Below are 24,138 nucleotides of genomic sequence, written 5' to 3'. Positions count from 1 at the left end.
CTTACTTTATTTCAATAAATACATTTATGCAATAAACACATTTAGAACCACAGATCTTATCTGTTTATTGTCTGCCTCCTCCAATATTACTAGTAGGTCCACCCACAGAAAAGTGTCTGGTTTGCTCTTGTGTTCCCAGCATTTAGAATGTTGACTGGCATGTGGTCAGTGCACAACAAATACTTCTTGAATGGACTGGATGAATGACTGAGAGTTATGCATAGGAAAATAGGGGAACAAAGAGGAGGGTACAGAGTATATCCTGGGAAGGAGGGATGTCAGAGAAAGGTTTCTTAAACAATCTTTGGGCTTCTTCATTTATTCATATTTCATGTGGTCGTTCATTCACATTCATTCAAATTTTTACGGAGCTTTTCTCAGTGTTGGGCACTATTCTAGGACCAGGAATATATACAGATATCATGAAGAAAGAAAAACACCTGTTCTTATAAAACTAACCATTTGGTTCAAGAAAGACAACAAGCAAGCCAACACACAATTAAACAGAAAAAATACCTGATACCGACATACGCTATGTAAGAGATAAAATAACACAATGTGAAAGACAGCTGTTGCTGTTGATTTCTTCCTGAGAGGATTTGTTCCTGAGAGGAGGAGCCTGGTGGGGGCAAGAGGCGCAGAGTCACCACACAGACCCTGGGAATCCTGTGAAAGTGGGCCAGAGGCAAGCAGCCCGCAGACTCATTTATTTCAGTTGGTACAACAGCTTATATAGCCAAGGCAGCCAATCCGGTCAAGGGGCGGTCTATGCTCTAACCAACCACAGCCTGTTGCCAGGCAGGCTCCAAAGCCATCAAATCACAGCCTGTTGCTGGGCAGGCTCCGTTTGCCATGTGGTTTCCAAAGCCATCCAATCACAGCCTGTTGCCCGGCAGGCTCTGTTGCCAGGTGGGTTTCAAAGCCATTCCTGAGTAACTGACCCTCGCTTGCCAGCGGCCATCTTGGCATGGCCTTCTCATTCCACCACAGACAGCTTCTAGGTGGTGACTTAAGATTAGTTCTTTAGGAAACCAGGTATTTCTAGGAAGTGACATCTGAGTGGTAATGATCAGAAAGCAGCAGGTGAAGATGAAGGGGTGGGTGTTGCTGGCTGAACAGCCACAGCAACATTCTAAAGTAGGAAAGCCTTGGACTGTTCAGGCAACCCAAAACTGCACATGCCACTGCAGAAACCCATGCAGAGCATTCCACTGAAAGGCGGACAAAGATGCAGTGTGTAATCAGACAGGAGGATGCTTAAGAATGAGTAGGATCTAGGAGGTCAGATGAGGAAGGATAGGTGCACAAAATGGCTAAGAAAAGGTAAACAGGCAGAAATAGGTCAGTATTTTTAAGCAACTTGGGGAAATTCATTTCTACTGTGCTCAACACACAACCAAAGATGGAATCTGGAATACTGTGTGGGTATACTGGCTTTTTATGGAGCTTCTGGCACCATATTTTGTTGCAGTTGAGGAAAGAGAATTATCTCTAGAAAACCCATCTTTAGGGAGAACAGCTATATTTATTCTACCATAAAGGACTACAGTAAAAAGCATATTCTTAGAAGACTCAGACATTATGTATTTGAGCTCCTATTAAGTTACAGCTGAGAGGCAACTGCAACTTTGCATGTGCTACTTAATTTTTAATATAACCTCAGACCTGCAAGCTGCTACCATCCCTAAATTAGACACTGCACTGAGGGATAGGGCAGGTAAAGTCACTTGTGGTGGAGAGCCGGGCCTTAGCCCCACATCTTCTGGGCCCAGTGCTGTTTCCACCATTGTCCAGCACCTCTTTTGCTAACTCATTCACCTGCCTAGAATGATCTGTGCCACAGGTTTATTCTGTGGGCTTTGACTTCTGTAGTTTTCCTTTGGCTGCATCTGGCTTCTCTGTGCCTCCTCTGATTGAGAAGCTACACCTTTCTCTTTTCCCCTCTGCTATTCCTAGTCAATGCCATGCGTCATGCAGGCTGCTCTGGTTGAACAGCATCCTTCCTCTACTGACAAAAATGATGCAAAACAGTAAACTCAAAGATGGGATTAATGTGCTCAGACACATTTCTTTTTCGATAGTAACCGAGTCCACAGGATGTGTCCAAGTGTGTGGGAATCTTAACAGACTGGAAGTTTTGTTAACAGTTGGGACCCTGTTATCAGTAGAACCAGGTTCTGCAGAGAAGGTAATGCTGAATTCATGACAAGGAATTTAATTTAGGCCCACAATTTATCAAGTAAATGGTGACTTATGAGCAACTATTCAATGTGTATGTCATAATGGCCTGCTGCTGACTGGTTTTATGCATTGAGATGGAAGCCATTTAGAAACCATTACTTTATGCATCATGTTAGAAGGCTTCGGGAGGTGTACTAAGATAAAATATTTATCCAGGAGGAAACAAAAAGAAAGGTGAAAGTTTCTTTCACAAGGCTCACTAGGTTAATCCTCTACCTGTGGCACCGGCACCCTGGATTCTAGTCCTGGTTGGGGTGCCGGATTCTGTCCCGGTTGCTCCTCTTCCAGTCCAGCTCTCTGCTGTTGCCTGGGAGTGCAGTGGAGGATGGCCCAAGTGCTTGGGCCCTGTACCTGCATGGGAGACCAGGAGGAAGCACCTGGCTCCTGGCTTCGGATCGCTGCAACGGCCACTTGGGGTGTGAACCAAGGGAAAAAGGAAGACCTTTCTCTCTGTCTCTCTCTAACTGTCTAACTCTGCCTGTCAAAAAACAAACAAACAAACAAACAAAAACAATGGTACATTTTACAGTCTTGCACCACAAATCCCTACTACATATTCATCACTACACAGCGTAAATGTGTAGTTGAGACAGGACCAAACTTCCATTGTAAATAAAGTTGAAAAAATATGAATAAACAATAGCTGTTGCAAGAACCATTCAATTTCTTAGTTTTGGGATGTTTATGACACATCCAACGTTTTCAAGTACTTTTGCATTAGTGGTAAAATCAACAGTGAATAAAAATTCCAAGATGTCGAGAACTTTAGCAATAACAAATGCAGTTACTGTCCCTTGAAAGGGAGATAGATTTTTTTTTTTGATAAATGATAAGGCCCTGAAATAGGAAAAAGGATTTTTACACAATATTAGAATATCTGGAATATTAGAATATCTAGAAGGCAAGAGAGAAGGTAAGGACTGGCCAAGCTACTGAAAGAAAATATTTTTTTTTTTTTTTTTTTTTTTTTTTTTGACAGGCAGAGTGGACAGTGAGAGAGAGAGAGACAGAGAGAAAGGTCTTCCTTTTGCCGTTGGTTCACCCTCCAATGGCCGCCGCGGTCGGCGCGCTGCGGCCGGCGCACCGCGCTGATCCGATGGCAGGAGCCAGGAGCCAGGTGCTTTTCCTGGTCTCCCATGGGGTGCAGGGCCCAAGCACCTGGGCCATCCTCCACTGCACTTCCCTGGCCACAGCAGAGGGCTGGCCTGGAAGAGGGGCAACCGGGACAGAATCCGGAGCCCCTACCGGGACTAGAACCCGGTGTGCCGGCGCCGCTAGGCGGAGGATTAGCCTAGTGAGCCGCGGCGCCGGCTGAAAGAAAATATTTTTTAAAAGTTGGTCCTGATTTTGAGGTGCAAAAACATTTATAGTGATGATAACTTAAACACATGTGTTCAGCAACATTCACCTTTTGGATAATGGAGCTGCTAAAAAAGCAAATAAAAATCGTTCAAAGGAAAAGATGAACCAGTACTAGGAGGCAATCAAGACTGTTAAGTTTCAAACATCAAAACTGACTCAATATTTTATTTCTATATCCCAGGATTTCTTTTTACCTATGCTTAAATAAATGAAAAAATTCATATATTAACACTTGTCATTATATGACTCCAGTTGTGACAGAAACAAACACTAGTTATTCAGCTGACATAATTAAAAATGAGATTAGTATTGGCAGTACCTGAAATTCCAATCCATAGTTTTCTCTGCAGAATTCTCTCAGCTTAGGATATACATTTTCTCGTAGTGCCTGTCTTTCTGCTCCTGTGTCTGTAGTATAAAAACAAACACACAGAATATGAATACATCATAAATATTTTCTCCCCAAAAAGGAAAACTTAAATATTGACCTTAACATAATCAAGTTGGAGTGCTAAACTGGGACATGATGGGATGTCTGGCTGTTGGGATAATTCCAAAGAGATCCATCCACCAGGTGTGCACACACAAAGCCTGTTGGAAGGAGGGAGCTCCATAGTGACTATTGTGTGTGCTGGCAGAGCTGAGATTTCACAGTTGAGTTTTATGTTCATGCAGGCCTTAAATAGCCTTAAAGAGCCTGACTCTTAAATAGCCAGGATCATGCTCCCTTTCAGAGAGGTAGAAGGAAACACTACAGGGCTATCAAATGTTCTAGACTCACAGAATATAAAAGTTTCAACACACACACACACACATATTATTTACTGATTAAAAAAAAAAAGACTATCACCGTTGCCTAAAGTATCTAGAAATAATCCATCTTGTACAAGATTCAGTATAGCATCCATGCAATCAACACAATAATTAAGAGAGAGAAATTGTGAGAGCAAACATTTGAAAGTAACAGATTCTATCCACCATGGATTCAAATGGCCAGTGGTTTAACATCGTAGTATTGCCTTCTCCAGACTTAGGGGAAATGGGAAACATTTTAGATGTGCAACATACAACATTTCTGAATAAAGTATTTTTATTAACTCTTGTCATTAAAAATACACGAAGAAATAGAGAACCTAAAACCAGAAGGATCACAGAGCGCATGTGTATTTAATGTTGCATGTCTTGCAGGAAAAGGACTTGGGAGCCACCTGTGCTAAACGAGAAGCTTCTCCTGCATCAATGACGACACCATCAGCAGAAGAGAGGCTGTTCCATGCCTAACTAATGTCAGAGAAACACGGTTTTCAAAAATTAGGCTAATGTGTTATCTCATGAAAAGTAGCATTTGCTAAATGTGTCTCCATCCCAGCCATAACCATGAAACATTTGCACACATTATAACAAAGACACCAATTTACAAGAATTTCCTTGTTATTTTCAACCACATCTGTCCATGGAAAAGCAGCCATATGCTGTGTTGACCTAATCTGTTTTCCTACTGTTCCCAAGCCTATTTTGAGCCGCAAATAACCAATCATGAGAGTCTGAAATGCAGCTGCAGGCTGGCAGAGTGTTAGTAACCAGTGTTTACATGGAACTCAAAGAGCCAGAGAAATACAAGATCTTCTAGATTGCTGAGGTTCACATGAATAGGGTCCTTTCCCACTTAAGATCCAATGTGGGTCTAAGCCCAGCAGAAAAGCATGGGGGGCCAACTGAGCAGAGCCCATGGTATTACAGCGCTGCGGAAGGCAGCAATTTAAATCTTTACATAAATTATATAATCTTAGGGTAAGGTGCTCATTGTCTTTTTGCTCATTTAAAAGCCAAAAACACTATTTTCACAGAAAAGCTGAAAGGCCTTAGAATTTAAAAACCCACATAAGGAAAATAATTTTAAAGGTAAATAAGTACTACTCCATGTGGAATTTAGGAATACATTAAATAAGGATTATTGTTACAAATTATAAAAAATAATACCTACATCCAAGAATTATGGATAAGAGAAACAAAATTTTTGTTTAAAAACGTTACTTTTATGTCTTATTGCTAGCTTCTGAGATCTGAAGGTACAATAGTAAGAAGGAAAAGAGAAATACGGTACACAATTATTAACATTTACTGAGTGCTTATTACATTCCAGTTGTGTGCTAAGTAAGTATTTCCTTAGTCATTTCTGATGACCATTCTATAAAATAGTTCGAACTATTGCTCTGTTCTTTTAGCAGAGAAAATTGAAAGGTACAGGGGTTAAAAATTTGCCCCAGATCATATGGCTGCTACATCAGAGAACTGAGATTTGGATCCAGGCAGCTGTATATCATAGTCTGCTTTAACCATGGAAATAAGCAACTGGGAAAAGAATGAATCTTTAAAACTGGCCAATGTAATGACCAATGAAATGGGTAAGGGAGGTAGAAGTTCTAGGTTTGTGAAATAAAAATGTTTGAGATTCTTCTTTCTGTAATACATCCTTCAACAACCAACCCAGCATATGTTTTCTCACTCTACCTCTAAGCAAATCCTGAATTAATCTACTTATCTTACCTCTGCTCGTAGGTAAAAATTCAGCCCTTCTTTGGACTCTTATCTCCAGATTTCCATATTTATCTCCTTAAAACCATTCACCACAGAGCAGCCAGAGCCCTTCCACAGCTCTTCGTGAACTTGGAATGAAGTCTATACTCTGCACTATCCATGCTCTCTCTTCCTGTTCATGTCACTCCAGCAGCACTGGCCTCCGCTTGGTTCCTGAATTCCACTCCAACTCCTGAGCGTTTGCTTTAGCTGTGACTTCCTGCAGTACTGCCCAGTTCTGGGGCCACTGCATGGCATTTATAGCCATTCCAGTGTTAGCATTAGTGCCATCTCCTCAGAGACCTTCTTGGAGTACTTCACTACAGAAGCCACTGAACCCCCTTCTCCTAACTCATTTTAATTCCTTGCACATTACTCATCACTATTACTGCTTTTTTGTTTACTGTCTATCTCCCCCACTGAGACATGAGCTCAAAGGGAGATGGAATCCTCTTTTGTCTCACTCACTGTTGCATCCCAGTGATTAGAATCATGCTCAATGAATGAATGAATGAATGAAAACCCACACATGCACCAGCAACAAGAGTGAGCTCACAGGCAACACTGCTTTGTGATTTCCTCTGGAAATGGTAGGCTTCCTACATTACCATGCGTCACTGGACAGCTATAAAACAAAGACGATGTAAAATTCTGGGGAACAAACAACAGGTTTAGAAAGTTGGTGTCATGAAGTAAATGAATGAACTGAAATATTTCTTTTTTGGTTTCTGGCAGAATATGAACATATTTTTACTAAGTTATTTTGCATCTTTCTAAATATATGAAGAAAGCATATGAAGATATCTGATAGGCATTCTGTGCCCTTACTTACATTACAAAAATGACTCAGACTTTCCTATTTTTGTATTAATTTATGATGATTTGCTCTGAAAATGTGAAAGTAATTAAGATAGAATGGATTAATTATTATGGGTGACAGATAAACTGGCTTAATTAAATTAAGAAATCTGATTCATACCAATGGCAAACTTGGGTGTTTTGCAATGAAAATCATTTGAATGTCACAGAAAAAACTGACTCACAGAATCTCACACATTATAAGGAAACTTTTAAAAAGGTACAGATGAAAGTACATCATTATTTAATTTTTATACATAGTCATTATATCCATTTGTATCTGCTCAGTTCTTTAATGCTTTGAAGATGCATTAAGACTTTGGCTGAACTATTAGTTTTGAAGGAATTGCTTTCTAAATTATTCCTTGGTGATTTCAGAGGCAACGAAGGTCTCTATGCAGTGTCTGTCACCCACAGGAAGCACATTCACTGGAGGAGAATTATTAGTCAATTCCATTATCCTTGAAACATTTTGATTTTACTTCAAGAATGGTTTGGAAATATTGCCAAATTTTTATTAAAAATAAAAGGGTGCCCAAAGGATCATACTAGATTAGAGCCTCCTACAGCTCCTCCCTCCCCCAAACTTAAGACATAAATATTAGATGAAGTTTAGTTGTTTCTACAGTTCTGGCAACTAAGAAAATTGAGAATCCACCACACATCCTCTGCTGCAACTGTTATTCACACTTCATCTCCCAGCTGTCTGTATATCAGCTCTTGCCTGCATTGTCTCCCTCTACTCATCCATTAACCAAACTTCTTCTGTTGTTATTTAGGTTACTTTCTTACTTGCCCATTTCCCAAGATGGTGTCTTCTCTCCAAAGCCCTCTGATAAACCCTTTGTATCAAACTAGCCATGTTCATTCTTCCTTTTTTTTTCTTCTTCTTTTTTTTTAACTTTTGTTTAATGAATATAAATTTCCAAAGTACAGCTTATGGATTACAATGGCTCCCCCCCTCCCACAACTTCCCTCCCACCCCATTCTTCCTTATTTTTAAAGATTTATTTATTTCAAAGAGTTACAGACAAAAAGGGAGAGAGGGAGAGGGAGAAGGAGAGAGAGAAGGGGAGAGGAAAGGGGGGAAAGGGAGAGGGAGAGAAAGGGGAGGGGAGAACAGAGAGGGGAAAGGGGAGAGAGGGGAGGGTGGGAGGGATATCTTCCATCCACTGGTTTACTCCCTGGATGGCCACAATGGTCAGGGCTGGGCCAGAATGAAGTCAGGAGCTTCATCTGGGTCTCTCATGCGGGTTGCAGGGGCCCAAACACTTGGGCCATCTTCCACTGCTTTTGCCAGGCTATCAGCACGGAGCTAAATTAGAAGTGGAGCAACAGAGACAAGAATCAGGGCCCATATCCGATGCCTGGATCCCAGTCAGCAGCTTTATTCTCTAAACCACAATGGGGGCCCCTCATTCTTTGTTATTTTAATACTAGCAAATCTTGTGAATTTTATGTCATAAACATCTTTTCAATTTGATCACTATATTTTTTAGAAACAAATTATGGGAATTTCATTTTCAACTCACAACCTGATATTTTTACATAAGAATGGGAGATCATGTTTGAGACTCAATGCATTTTTTTTTTTTTTTTTTTGACAGGCAGAGTGGACAGTGAGAGAGAGAGACAGAGAGAAAGGTCTTCCTTTGCCGTTGGTTCACCCTCCAATGGCCGCCACGGCTGGCGCGCTGCGGCCGGCGCACTGCGCTGATCCGATGGCAGGAGCCAGGTACTTCTGGTCTCTCCCATGGGGTGCAGGGCCCAAGCACTTGGGCCATCCTCCACTGCACTCCCTGGCCACAGCAGAGAGCTGGCCTGGAAGAGGGGCAACCGGGACAGAATCCGGCACCCCGACCGGGACTAGAACCCGGTGTGCTGGCGCCGCAAGGTGGAGGATTAGCCTAGTGAGCCGCCGCGCCGGCCAGACTCAATGCATTTTTAAAATTAAAAAAATTAGTTTATTTACTGGAAAGTCAGAGAAGGAGGGAGTAAGGAAAGGAGGGAAAGAGATGTGGTAGAAGAGAAGGAGAATGAGGGGAAGAGGAGATTTTGATTATTTTCCTTTCTGTTGGCTCACTCCCCAAATGCCTGCAACAGACAAAGCCAAAAGCAGGGAACTCAACTCAAGTCTCTCATATGGTTGACAGGCACTCAAGTCATCACTTTCTGTCTCCCAGGGTGCCATCAACAGAGATCTGGAATTGCACAGAGCCAGGATTCAAATCCTGGCACTCCACTATGGGATGTAGGCATCCCAATCAGTGTCATGATGGAATGAAAATGAACACAGCTATTATGTAGAACAGTAAGGAGGTCTTAAAAAAACTAAAAATAGATCTACTACATGACCCAACTATCCCACTTTTGCAAATATAGCTAAATGAAATGCAGTCATCCTACGATATACTTCACTCCCACATTTATTGCAGCACTATTCACAACAGCAAAGATATGGAATCAACCTAGTTATCCATCAATGGATTTATGGAGAATGAAATTGTGGTCTACATACACAATGGAATATTACTCAGAAGTAAAAAAAAAATAATCAAATACAAGCACTTACAACAAAAAGGATAGAGTTGGCAATCATCATGCTAACTGAAATAAGCCAAACACAGAAAGACAAAAACTACTTGTTTTCTCTCATATTTTGAAGCTAGAATTATATATGTATATACATACAGTAAAAAATGAGAATGGAGCATTTTTTGTATGCAAATGTCTATAAGTGCTGTCTTTGTGGAGTTATGCTCCTTCCTTTCCCCATTTTATGATATCTAACTGTGCTCATATTTCCCAAACTTTCCCAATCTTTTTTGTTTGGCTGTATCTCTTATATGCAACATAGAGTTGGCTTTAGTGTATGACCCATTCTGAAAACCATTTTATCTTAAAAAGATTTACTTTTGTTAAAGTAAAAAATAATAAACTAAGCACACTATTTTCATACTTGCTGTCTACTTAAAGAGAACAAAATCTTCTATTTGATTGATCTGCTACCTGTCCCTCCCTCACTACAGTCTGATGTTTCACAAAGCTTCCACGAATAAATTCTGAGGTATAAGAGAAGCAAAAACCAACTTGATTATTGAATACCTTGGCCAGCATCTGCCAGTCTAAAGGATAACCAGCAGAATGCTCAGTGGGTGTAGACGCATCTTCTAGCTATGTTCTACCTTCTATCGCTGTTCCTCATGTACCCTGTAGAGTCCGAGTTTTCAGATGTCATTGATGCTGAGCCTTGTCTTCCCACAGATTTCACTGCTCCAAGGCTAAATTTACTGCAACCTCTTAGTTTTTCCTGACTCCTACCCTTTCGAATCCCAGTGAAAATTAGTACACTTAGTGAACTCTTGCTAGAGATAGCATGCCTCCATGGGTCACTCCACAGCTCTCTGTTCACCCCTATATAATACTGCATTGAGGACATATTATAAATATTTATAATTAATTTTATTTCATTTCTTCCTCTTGACTGTGAATGCATGGAAGACAGGAATTTTCTCATATAACTTACCATTATAGAAGGGGAGAGGGAGTGGGAAAGGGGAGGGTTGTGGGTGGGAGGGATGTTATGGGGGGAAGCCATTGTAATCCATAAACTGTACTTTGGAAATTTATATTCATTTGGAAATTTATATTCATTAAATAAAAGTTAAAAAAAAAACTTACCATTATAGAAGTTAGAGTTGATTCCATAATATAATTAGTATTCAACAAAGCAGTGAGCAATGAAAATATTAAACCCAACTAAAAATAATTTGTATCCATAAAGCAAACATACATCAAAATCCAATATAATTTTTAAGTAATAGTTGATTATGTTAACAGCATTGATAGTCATGTGTGACTCTGGAGTGATGTGACAATATATATGAGGGAGTACAGCATACTGAGAAGTTCAGTGTCTCTTCTAATAAGCAATAAACAAACTTGACAAAATTGTAAAAACAACTGTCATTAAGCTTTATAAATCATCTAGACACCAAAGCAGCAAACAAATGGGAAGTGATTATTATCCACGAAAAATAACTTAACTTTGGGTAACAGCAGTTATGAGTCTATGGGATTCTTGCCTGGAGCTTCACCTATCCTTCCTTATTCCAAACTCCCCACTTCAGCATCCAGATCAGAGAAAGTCAAGCTAAAGGCATCAAAATCCAATCCCCCCCCTCCCACTGTGAGCTGAGCTTGGAAAACCTCCCATAACAATAGTGCTCATCACTATTGCTAATAGCAACAGTGATCTCTGAGCCAGACAAATGAATAAGCCGGGGGCCTCCACTAGCCTGGGGCTTTATCCAAATTTAACAAGAATATCAAAGAAATAAATAGCCACAGGGAGCCTTAAGAAGGCCTCTGCAAATTCCTGGCTGTTGGGAATGTTACACTCAAAAGCAAGAGGAATTGAAAGAGATCCATACTTGGATGACTGAGCCTGTTTACATGGGTAGCAGTATTGTGAGAAGGCCTGATGGAAGCCAGCTTAAAATGGAAATTAACAGTGCTAATAAAGTAACTACTTAGATATAATGGCAGCACACACTATGGAGAGCACAGTCCACAGATTGAATGTCGGCAAATTTCTACACACTCAGCTAACATACAGAACAAGAAATTAAAAAATGGTATTCAGAGGTGAAAAATCAGACTTTAGAGCTATTTAAAAATATTACCTAAAATGCTCAGGTTTTGGAAACCAGTGTTTTGGTGTAGGTGGGTTAAGCTGCTGTCTGCGACACTGGCATCCCAAATCAGGGCACTGGTTCTAGTCCCTGCTGTTCTGCTTCAGATCCAGCTTCCTGCTAATGTGTATGGGAAGGCAGTGGAGAATGGTTCAAGTACTTGGTCCCCTGCTGCCCACATGGGAGACCCAGATGGAGCTCTGGCCTCCTGGTTTTGGCTGTTGCGGCCATTTGGGCAGTATACCTGTGGATGGGAGATTTTCTCTCTCTCTCTCTCTCGCTTTCACATAAACACATCTTTAAAAAAAGTTTTTGTTTTTAAACTGTCCATTTAAAAAAAAGATTATGAGGCACACAAAGAAAGAGAAAGTGACAGATTTTCAGAAAAAGTAAATCAACAGAAATAGTCTCTCAGAAGAATCAGATGTTGGATTTAGTTGATAAGGGCTTTAAATCAGCTATTTGAAATATATTCAAATAAATAATTATATTTAAAGAATGAAGAAATATTGAACAGATCCCCAAAATATCTGTGTACAACATCAACCATATTGATATATATGTAAAGGAGGTCTCAGAAAGGCAGTAGAGAGAGAGAGAGAGAGAGAGAGAAATTTTAAGTAATAATAGGTCCCAAGTTTAAATGAATATATTAGTTTATACATCCAAGAAGTTTAAAAGTCAACTAGGAGAAACACAAAACATACACTCCAGTATATTATGGTCAAACTTTTTTTTTTTAATTTAAAATCAATTTTATTTATTTGAAAGGAGGCAGTGGGCAGGGGTGGGGCTGGCAATGAGACTATAATCATCCACTGATTCATTCCCAAATGAATGCAACTGCTAGGGCTAGGTCAGGGCTAGGTCAGGCCAAAGCCAGAAGCCCAGAACTCAATCTTGTTTTCCCATGTGGGTGGCAGGGACCCAACTACTTGAGCAGTTGTCTATTGCCTCCTGGAATGCACATTAACAGGAAACTGGAATCAGGTGCTAATCTGGGACTCAGATCCAAGCACTCTGATACTAGATAAGGATGTTCCAAGTAGCGTTTTCACTGCTGCAGCAAATGCATACTACACATTATAGTCAATAATTTGAAACCAAAGGTAGAGAGAAAATCTTGACTGCAAGGGGGAATTGAGGCTGGCGCCATGGCTCAATAGGCTAATCCTCCACCTGCGGCACCGGCACTCCGGGTTCTAGTCCCGGTCGGGGCGCCGGATTCTGTCCTGGTTGCCCCTCTTCCAGGCCAGCTCTCTGCTGTGGCCAGGGAGTGCAGTGGAGGATGGCCCAAGTGCTTGGGCCCTGCACCCCATGGGAGACCAGGAGAAGCACCTGGCTCCTGCCTTCAGATCAGCGCGGTGCGCCGGCCGCGGTGCGCCGGCCTCAGCGGCCATTGGAGGGTGACCCAATGGCAAAGGAAGACCTTTCTCTCTGTCTCTTTCTCACTGTCCACTCTGCCTGTCCAAAAAAAAAAAAAAAAAGAAGAAGAGGGAAGTGAACAATTCCACACAGGGAAGCAACAATACACTTAATGGCTGACTACTTGTCAGAAGGAATGGAGGCCAGAAGGCAAATGAAACAACATAGTCAAAGTGCTAAAAAAATCCACTAATAATTCTGTATCCAACAAAACTATCTACTCAAAAAGAAGCAAAAAAGATGAAAACGTGTAATCACAAGTTAGGTCTCTAGTAGGTTTGTAGCATGAACTCATTGATTTGTAAGGTCTAACAAACCTCAAACTTAAAATTTATTTTAAAATAGGCCTTCTTTTTGGTAGTGGTCACTGATACTGAAGTAGGCAGGCATACAGGTTAAATTGATTATGTTTGTGAGCTGGAAGATTATGCCTTCGTCATGCCCCTGTGTGACCTCATTCCCCCTACTTGGCCACACCTGAGTGCCCACCAGCCAATCAGGTTAATTAACCACTCCCCTTTGGACGTGGGTTAAAAGCCTGGGACACAGTGTGTCTACCTCCCTTCTCTTCTTTGCCCTGGCCTCTTGTCAGGAGGCAGCTGGCTGTAGCCCTGCGCCTCCAGAGTGCGTGGCCTTCGTGCCACGTGCCCTAGGCTTCCTGGCCTAGGTGCTCCTCCACATGGCTGGTTTCTGGTGCTCAGTATAAACCCAGATTTACCTCGCTCTCTTAGATAAAGTTTTTACTCTCCTACGTTTCTTTCTCACTAAATAAAATCCTAAAATGTACCATGCTACCTCGTTTATGGATGCCAGTATTTAGAATTCTTCTCTAAATAGTAGGCAAGAACCCTCCTGGGCTTATTAATATTGGGGATTTATTAGTAAGCATATGGCGATATTGTATGGCACCCCAAATTCCGGTAACAAATGTGGCACCCCAGATGGCACTTCTGGGGCACTTTCAGGGGCCACATTTTCATATATATTTTAGGGGGTCAATTCCCGATGTCAATACTTGAATAGTACATTTTCTAACAATGACCTTGTGGAGAATACCACAGGAATCTAAAAAAGAGTCACGGATCACCACTTACCTGGAAAGGAGATGAACTGTGGAAGCACAGTAAAACACTGAGTGAAGAAGTTACCACTAGCCACAAAATAAAAGTAAAGTGGAGTTATAAGTCAGGAGCTGAGGCAATGCCTAATGGCTGTTAGGGAGATGCTCCTAATCATACCAAGCAGACATCTCTGGTCAGATAACAGTGTGCTATGGACAGTACCCTCCTACCCACGCTGACTGGACAGTTCAAACATAAGAAGGCGGGAGCAGTATTGACTAGACTGTTCAACTATAAGCAAGGAGGAACCAGCATTGATTGGACATGTTGGAGGATGCAAGCTGGAGAACTGCCGAAAATGAGGATAAAAAGGGAGCCCTTGCACCACTCTCCATCCTCTCAGGGATCATGGCCGGGTGTGTGAACCTCTGGATCTCTACACATCTGGATCTGAAGAGGCAGCCCGCTACTCTTCATGGAGCAGGTAGCAGCACAAGCTGACCTGCAGAGCTGTCCCGGAGCTGTAACCCCACTGTTTGTGTGAATGTGTGTGTGTGAGTGTGTGTGTGTGTGTGTCCCAGTGCAAGCGAACCTCTGGATCTCCTTGCACTTGGAGCTGTAGCGCCAGCTCACTAGCCCCCTTGCTAAGTGACACAAAGGACTATGGGATCAAAACTCCAGCTGAGATGCCATCTCACCGCCTGGCCTGGAGTCCTTATCAGCCTGCTGCCAGACCTGACCACAAAGCCGGACCAGGCCTCTCAGCAAGGGACCTCTCCAACTTCTCGCCTGGCCATCTGCCTGGCAACTTTGAGCCTACTGCCCAGAGTGACAGCCTTCCCACAACTTCCTGCCTGTAAGTGACTGATCGGAGAGCCGTCTCTGCCGAGACATGGAGCTCTGGAACTTGAACACTGACACTCTTTTTCATGACCGTGATATGAGCCTTGAAAGCGCAGCGTTTACAAATAATGTTAGTCATGTGTAATATAACTATGCTTTGACCCTATGCAAGGTATCTGTAAATAATGCTGGAGACCTTGATGCACATATACTATTATAATTAGATAGCCCTCAAAATTACTTTTTTTATTTTTTTAATTTATTTTTTTATTTTTTGACAGGCAGAGTGGACAGTGAGAAAGAGAGACAGAGAGAAAGGTTTTCCTTTTGCTGTTGGTTCACCCTCCAATGGCTGCCATGGCTGGCGTGCTGCGGCTGGCGCACCGGGCTGATCTGATGGTAGGAGCCAGGTGCTTCTCCTGGTCTCCCATGGGGTGCAGGGCCCAAGCACTTGGCCATCCTCCACTGCACTCCCTGGCCACAGCAGAGAGCTGGCCTGGAAGAGGGGCAACCGGGACAGAATCCGGTGCCCCAACCGGGACTAGAACCTGCTGTGCCGGTGCCGCAAGGCGGAGGATTAGCCTATTGAGCCGTAGTGCCGGCCAAAATTACTTTAACACTGTATACTGTGATCTATGGTTTAATGAATAAGTTCAAGTAGTATTGTTGATATTGATATTAATGGTGTTGATTCCAGTAGTCCTCTAGTCACTAAGGAAATAGTATTACTCTGATAGTTAAGTATTATAGTAAGTAAGTTAAGTAGATAAGTAGTTATGTTGAACTAAGTAATTCATTAAGTGTGTTAAGTTAGCTATAATTTATGATAAGTGATATTGATATTATTGATAGTGATATTAGCAATATTGATAAGTGTGTTAAGTAATTATGTTAAGTTAGGCGATTAAGCTAAGTAGTTAAGCTAAGTAGTTATGTTAAGCTAAATAGCTAAGAAGTGAAGTCATGATTAAGTAGTGGCGTTAAGTTTATTGATAAGTGTATTAAATAGTATAGATTGGTGAGTATATTGGTACTGATAAGTGTATTGACCTCAATGAGCATGCTGATGAGTAAGTAGTGTGATAAAAAACCCTGGTGTGTAAGCAATAATATCTCTCATTGGAAAGACAGTCTTGTGTCCTGGTGTTCCTTTCTTCCCCGTGACTGACAAGTCGTACATCGTACTTGCTACTGTTGAGCTGCATGACAGTACGCACTCGCGACAGACCTAATGAGTTTCAGCAAGCTAAAAGTCCCAAGGAATATTAAACACACACATACACATACACTCAATAAAGAAGAAAACAAGACACTATGAGTAAAAGCTAGCCAAAACAATATAAAAAAAAAAAAAACCCAGCTGGATCAGACGAATACAGCATTAAAACTCATGGAATTATCTGGAATACCAAACAAGTACTAAATTTATTTCAGGGAATAAAAGTAGACATTGAATAAAACAATAAAAAGAAGAAACTTTGAAAAGCATATTTTTTTTAAGATTTATTTTTGTTTATTTGACAGACGGAGTTACAGAGAGAGAGACAGAGGGAGGTCTTCCATCCACTGGTTCACTCTCCAGTTGGCCGCAATGGCCAGAGCTGCACCGATCCCAAGCCAGGAGCCAGGAACTTCTTCTGGGTCTCCCACGTGGGTACAGTGGCCCAAGCACTTGGGCTATCTTCTACTGCTCTCTCAGGCCATAGCAGAGAGCTGGATTGGAAGAGGAGCAGCCGAAACTAGAATAGGATGCCGGCACTTCAGGCCAGGGCGTTAACCCACTGCGCCACAGCGCTGACCCCGAAAAAGCATATTTGAAATAGAAACTAAAACCATCTCTAGAAATGAGAGCAATTAAAATTCAGTGAAATGCTTAAAGAGCTGAAAAAGTAAGTAAATAGCAAGACAGATTTCAGTAAATTATTCAGAATTTGACACAGCTAGACAAAGAAACAAAAAATATAAAAGACTAAGAGACAGATCTAGTATATGGAAATTAAAATGCTTCTTTTAGCAGCATGGATGTGAGCCTTTCAGAAGTATGAATGTGAGGGATTGGACAGAGGCGGAATGTGAAGAAAGAATGGCTGAGTATTTTCCATATTTGCTGATATTTATCAGTCCTCAGATTCAGGAAAGCTTACAAATTGCAGGCAAAATAAAGAATTCCATTTCGTGAAAATGAAGCCCACTAAGAATGCTAGAAAGCCTTCAGAACAGCCAGAGAAAAAAGGCAGATTACACGCAACATGGGACAATCATATTTTCACTGAATTCACATGAGCAATAGAAGGCCAGTGACTGTGGGGTATTTCCTTCACTTTGCTGAGAGAAAAATCAGCTGTCAGTCTCAGTCCAGAACTAGGAGCCAACCAAACTATTTTTCAAGGAAAACGTCAAAAGAGGACAGTTTTAGAAAAAAAAATGTGAATTCACTGCCACCTTCTTTCCAAAGGTAAAATTTGAGATGCAAGAAGTGCCAGTGTCAAAGAAACTGGTAAATGTATAGCCTAAGCCTGAATAAATATTTCATGCATAAAAAAGTGATGTCTAATTTATGGAGTTAAAAAACATAGAACTAAAATCCTAAAATAAAATTAGTATGCTAATCAGGGCAACAAGAATGCAAACCTCCCAAGTTCTTTCTGTTTTCAGAATAATGAGATTTTGAGCACATCTTTATTCTTTGTTCAGTCTTCTTGTTAAATTTTCTAGGGTAGCCATAAAATTAGAAATTAGTGTTACAACCACGCATGCTTTTGAAGAAGCAAGTAGTTCTTTGTGTTTTATAACAGGACTTTTCAAAATTATTCCTTTTTTAACAACATAATTCAAAGTAAATGAACTTATTGCAAAATTGGTGACTTTAGGGTTTTCAATTTCATTGTAATTTTGAGAAGAAAAAAGTCTCTTCAAATTAGCATAATGCATCTCTAATTTTTCTCTACCTGTCATATTAAATTTTAGTAAAGGGATTCTGGTAGGATCAACTTGTTCAAATAATATATAATTTGAATTTCACATTCCACTAGTTATGACTTCACTCACATGTAGTTCTCAACGATGGTCTTTCACATTAAACTTTGACTGTTACAGTCTTGCTTTCAAAATAATAGTCAAATGAGGCACATTCTTCCCTCCACACTCAATATACTGGGGCCAGACAGTAGTCAGCCAACACCAGGATTCTAAATAACACATAGTAAGGTCTGAAACAGAGGTATGGGCAAAATGTTACTGAGGCTTGAGACAGAACCGCTATGAGAATCAGGAAGTTTCTCAGAGAGGATGGCTACTTAATTTGGAAGTGAAACAAACAAGATTTTCCCAGGCAGAATGGAATACATATTTTCTAGAAGAAGTAGTAGCATGAACACATGAGGAAGGTTTAAAAGTTGCACGATGTGCCATAGACAGACTAGTACTATGTGATCTTACTTATATGTGGAACCTGAGAAACTGGATCTTATACAAGAGTAGTAAGATGGTTATCACAGGCTGGGGAGGGAGGGCTGTGGAAAGGTTAATGAACAGGTACAAAGTAGTTAGATAGGAGTAAGGAATTCTGATGCTTTATTGCACAGTGATAGGACTATAAATAATGATAATATACTATAGAGTCTTCTAAACAAGCTTAGAGGAGAGAATTTTGAATGTTTTTACCATAAAAATGTGGATTGTTTGAGGAGGGAGATATACTTACCCAAGTGTATAGATGTATAGTACCCAAGTGTATAGATGTGTATTCCATGAATATGTAGATTTATATGTCAGATATAAAATAATAAATTATAAAAAACACAACAAAAAAGTGTGTGATGTGTCTGGGAGATAGGAACTATAGAAACATCCCTTGGCCGGCACCGCGGCTCAATAGGCTAATCCTCCACCTAGCGGCGCCGGCACAACGGGTTCTAGTCCCGGTTGGGGCGCCAGATTCTGTCCCGGTTGCCCCTCTTCCAGGCCAGCTCTCTGCTGTGGCCAGGGAGTGCAGTGGAGGATTGCCCAAGTGCTTGGGCCCTGCACCCACATGGGAGTCCAGGAGAAGCACCTGGCTCCTGGCTTTGGATCAGCGCAGTGCGCTGGCCGCAGAGGCCATTGGGGAGTGAACCAACGGAAAAGGAAGACCTTTCTGTCTCTCTCTCACTGTCCACTCTAACTGTCAAAAAAAAAAAAAAAAAAAAGAGTAAAGTATATGTGTGGAGTTCTACTGTAATTAGTACAATAGTTACAAGTCTTTTGATGCTCTGCAGTGTGTGGAGGATTTGGTGGTTTAACAGTAATTTTTTCTCATAAACTCAAAGAACACAAAGAACGAAATCAACCATTATTTCAGTTACCTACACAAAAAAACTCTTTCATACCATGTCCAAAATGCAGGTGTTTCTTCACTGACAGGGCCCCACTTATAATCTACCTGCACCTGGCTCACCTGTCAGTTTCAGGGTAATTCATCCATCAGCAAGTTCTGCAATTGCTACACCATGCAGGGCTACACCATGTACCCAGCACTCTGCTGGGTGGCAGAGAATCAAATGGAATACTGAAAAGTCCCTGATGTAAGGGAACTTGTATTTTAGACAGATGTTAAAATGGAGACACTTGTAGAAAGCTGAGAAGTATCAGTTATTAAATAGAGTTCATTCTATGTCCAAGACTGGTTTTGAGACCCAAGTTGGGAAAGGTTTTTAGGAAAATTATGACTTAAAAACAGAGTACAGTAAAAAGAGTGGCTTTCCAATGGAGAAAAAGGTAGGGATTTTATTACAGAAGTGAGCATGGGTAAGCAAACAAAATATCCTTGGAAAAGAGAAAAAATAAATTATGGCATTAGGTCCAAATTACCAAGTATTATGATACTCAAGAGCAAAAAAAATCCTCTTAGAATATTAGAATCATGCAAATTTTAAAAGATCACCCAATCAAAGTATTCTTGGATGCTTTGATCCCTTTTAGTGATCCTTTGTCTTGTATTTCACACCTCCAACAACAGCAAATCCAACTCTTACAGGAGTCCACTCCATCTAGAAAACTCTTATCAAATCAAAGTTTTCTCATTTTTAGTTGAAACTACCTTAGTGAAAACTGTCTGATGCTGTCCAAACTAAGGCAGGTTTCACTGTGGCCGGTTCCTCATTCATTAGTGTTGATTCTGCTTTTCTTTACAAAGACTTATCATTATTTATGTTATGGGTTATGGAGAAAACCTGGCTCTTTCTTTTCTTTGTTCCTGAAATCAATTATTTACTATGGCACCAGTGATTCCTGTAACTTCTCCTACTGTGACTTGGCTTTCATGAACTCCTAAATCCAGATGTCTCTAACACTTTTATGGGACAGTTTTTAAACCTATACTATCATGATTTAGGCCATATTTTCCCTCCCAGGACAACTGTCCTGCTTAATGACCACAATTCATTTTATTGTACTACCATTTTCATGCTCTTTTAGGTTGAAAGTCTAGTCTCTTAACTTTTTATTTGGATATCTTAAGTATTCAAGTGTCCCAAATCTGTGAATTTTCCCACTTGCCAAAATATATTTGTAACTCCATAATCAATACTTGGTTGCACTTTCAGGTTTACTCATGGTCATGCACCAAACAGTGAAAAATCTGAATCACTTGTGCGCTCATTCTCAGCCGAGGTAGAACAAGGCAAGCCCCCAAGCCCCTGCTGGCTGCAGTTTCATAGTGCAAACAGGGGTCCTCTGCTTGGCTTTTTAGTGGCATGCTTTTGTTTCTTTTTTCTTTTTCTTTCCTTTTTTTTTGCTGGAGAGTTTAGTACACTGAACTAAGAAGCAACACTATACAGGTTTTACTGTGTTTCACCTGAAAATCAGAGAAAAATTTGATCAAAGAGCCTTGTGGGTATGACAGTTCCGATTTGCCTCTATTGAAATATTCATGCACAGGATACTGGAACAAGTAAAGAGTTGAAGCATCTAAGTGGTACTTTGACTGGATGATCTTTTAAATTTGCTTGACTACAATATTCTAGTTTTTCTCTTTTTTTTGGTGTTTCAACAAATAATTTCTATGTAGAGGTTGAATATCCTTAACCTGAAAACCCAGAATTTGTGGAGCTGGCGCAGTGGCGCAGTAGGTTAATCTTCCGCCTATGGTGTTGGCATCCCATTTGGGCGCCGGTTCTAGTCCCGGCTGTTCCTCTTCCAATCCAGCTCTCTGCTATGGCCTGGGGAAGCAGTGGAAGATAGCTCAGGTCCTTGGGCCCCTGCACCTGTGTGGAAGACTGGAAGAAGCTCCTGGGTTCGGATCAGCACAACGCCAGCTGTTGCGGCCATTTGGGGAGTGTACCAACAGAAGGAAGACTTATCTCTCTGTCTCTCCCTCTCACTGTTTGTAACTCTACCTCTCAAATAATAAAATCTTTTTTTTTTTTTTTTTTTGACAGGCATAGTGGACAGTGAGAGAGAGAGAGACAGAGAGAAAGGTCTTCCTTTACCATTGGTTCACCCTCCAATGGCTGCTGTGGCCGGCGCACTGCGCCAGGAGCCAGGTGCTTCTCCTGGTCTCCCATGTGGGTGCAGGGCCCAAGGACTTGGGCCATCCTCCACTGCACTCCCGGGCCACAGCAGAGAGCTGGACTGGAAGAGGGGCAACCGGGACACAATCCAGTGCCCTGACTGGGACTAGAACCCGGGGTGCTGGCACCACAGGCAGAGGATTACCCTATTGAGTCACAGCACCGGCCATAAATAAAATCTTAAAAAAAGAAAAAGAAAATCCAGAACTTGAATTGTTCTAAAACCTGATACTTTTTAAGTACCAACATGCAAAAAGTGGGAAATTCCACTGTAAGCTCACAGGACAGGTTGCCGCTAAAATGCAGGTGCACTAAAAACATCATATAAAATTACCTTCAGGGGCTGGTATTGTGGCATAGCAGGTTAAGCCTCTGCCTATGACTCCAGCATCCCTTATGGATGGTGGTTCAAGACCTGGTCGCTCCACTTCTGATCCACTCCCCGCTAATACACCTGGGAAAGCAGCAGAAGGTGGCTCAAGTCCTTGGGCCCCTGTACCCACATGGGAGACTAGAGGAAGCTCAGGGATAGGGATCCTGGCTTTGGCCTGGCCCAGCCTTGGCTATTGCAGCCATTTGGATAGTGACCAGTGGATGAAAGATCTCTCTCCCTTTCTCTCTGTCTCTTCTCTCTGTGTAACACTGCCTTTCACGTAAATAAAAAAATCTTCAAAATATTACCTTCAGGCTGTGTATAAGGTATATAGAAACCTAAACAAATTTTAAGACCTGGGTTCTATCCCTAAAGAGATCTCATTATGAATGAGCGTACATCAAAAAGATCATGGAAATGGAATTAAAAGACACATTTTGATGCAAAAATTTGAAATACATGCATACTTGTAACGTGCAAACATTCCAAAATCTTAAATAAAAAAACCTGAAATCCAAAACACTTCTAGTCCTAAGCATTTCAGATAAGGGATACTGAACCTGTATTTCATCAATTATGAAGCAGATATGATCTTATCCTTAAAAATATTCAATCACAGACAAAATCAGAGCCCATTTCACTGCAGGATCTGGAACCCAGAGAAAAAGAAGCTATGCTGTATCTGTCAGTGTTTCCCATCTTCTCCCTTACTTTTCTGCTTTTCTCTCTCTTTTGTAAAGATTTATTTATTTGACAGGCAGAGTAACAGAGAAAGAGGAAGAGACAGAGATAGACACTTTCTTTCCATTGGTTCATCCCCAAATGGCCACAACAGCCACAGATAGGCCAGACTGGAGCCAGAGGCCAGTAATTCCATCAGGATCCTCCATGTGAGTGGCAGAGGCCCAAAGACTTAGGTCATCTTCTGCTTTCCCAGGCATATTAGCAGGGAACTGGATCAGAAACAGAGGAGCAGGTGATCTGATATGGGATATCTGCTATTTGATGTGGCTTCACAAGTAGCTGATAAATCCTCTGCACAATAAAGAAGGTGATCTAATGTGGGATGTGGTTTCACAGTAGCTGATAAACCCTCTGCACAATGCTGGCCCCAGCTTTCCTCTTAATAATAAGCAATAGATGAGCAGCATTTGGGGCCTGTGATACACCCTTAGTTGGTTCTATGGCAACTCAGCAAGTACTTCTACCAAGGCAGGAAATGGGTAACTGGGACAAGGATATGGGGTTTATCAAAGCAAATAGTCTTGGGAATTCCATACTAGGCTGTGGCCTTTGGTACTCATTATTTCTATTATTAGCAGATTAGTGGCACACTAAGGTCAAAAACATGAGAGAATCACCAATTTTCAAGCTGGTGTGTGCATATACTACCAGAACTGTAAGGAAGCCAGTGGGGGCAACAAAATTGAAAGTTCCACACTGGCGCTGTGGCATAGCAGGTTAGCTGTTGCAGCACCAGCATCCCATATGGGCACTGGTTTGAGTCCTGGCTGCTCCATTTCTGATCTAGCTTCCTGCTAATACACCTGGAAGAGCAGCAGAGGTTTGGCCCAAGTGCTTTGGCTCTGCACCCACGTGGGAGACCTGGAAGAAGCTCCTATCTCCTGGTTTCTGCCTGGCTCAGCCCTGCCATCGTAGGCTTTTGGGGAATGAACCAGTAGATGGAAGACTTCTCTCTCTGCCTCTGCCTCTCCCTCTCTGCCTTTCAAATAAATAAATAAATCTTAAAAAAAAAAACTGAAAGATCCCACATATCATTTTTTAAAAGATTTATTTATCTATTTATTTGAAAGGCTTACAGAGAGAGACAGAGACAGAGGGAGAGAGAGAGAGAGAGAGAGAGAGAGAGAAAGTATTCTATCTGCTGGTTCACTCCCCAGATGGCCGCAACAGCCTGAGCTGTGTTGATCTGAAGCCAGGAGCTTCTTTCGGTCTCTCATTCGGATGCAGGGGCCCAAGGACTTGGGCCATCTTTCACTGCTTTCCCAGGCCATACCAGAGAGCAGGACTGGAAATGGGGCAGCCTGGACTCAAGCCAGCGCCCACAGCACCAGCCCCATCCCCCTTGTCTTTCTGCATCTACTGTACCCACTCTTTGGTTCCCTTTCATTGCTTTCCCTCACCTGACAACACAGAAA

At 41.5% G+C, this 24,138-nt stretch overlaps 1 protein-coding gene across 1 annotated transcript in view; it reads right to left on the bottom strand.

The window, feature by feature from the left end:
* The window catches only part of NWD2 (NACHT and WD repeat domain containing 2), a 192,186-nt gene that overhangs the window by 121,014 nt on the left and 47,034 nt on the right, over positions 1-24,138 (bottom strand). Inside the window, exon 2 of the mRNA XM_008274917.4 lies at positions 3,923-4,011. Within this exon, the coding sequence (XP_008273139.3) occupies positions 3,923-4,011 (89 nt within the window). The remainder of the gene's footprint in view (positions 1-3,922; positions 4,012-24,138) is intronic.

This window comes from Oryctolagus cuniculus, chromosome 2, assembly GCF_964237555.1.
Source record: "Oryctolagus cuniculus chromosome 2, mOryCun1.1, whole genome shotgun sequence".
In the NCBI taxonomy this organism is placed as follows: domain Eukaryota; kingdom Metazoa; phylum Chordata; class Mammalia; order Lagomorpha; family Leporidae; genus Oryctolagus; species Oryctolagus cuniculus.
This window is presented reverse-complemented; position numbering and strand designations above follow the sequence as displayed.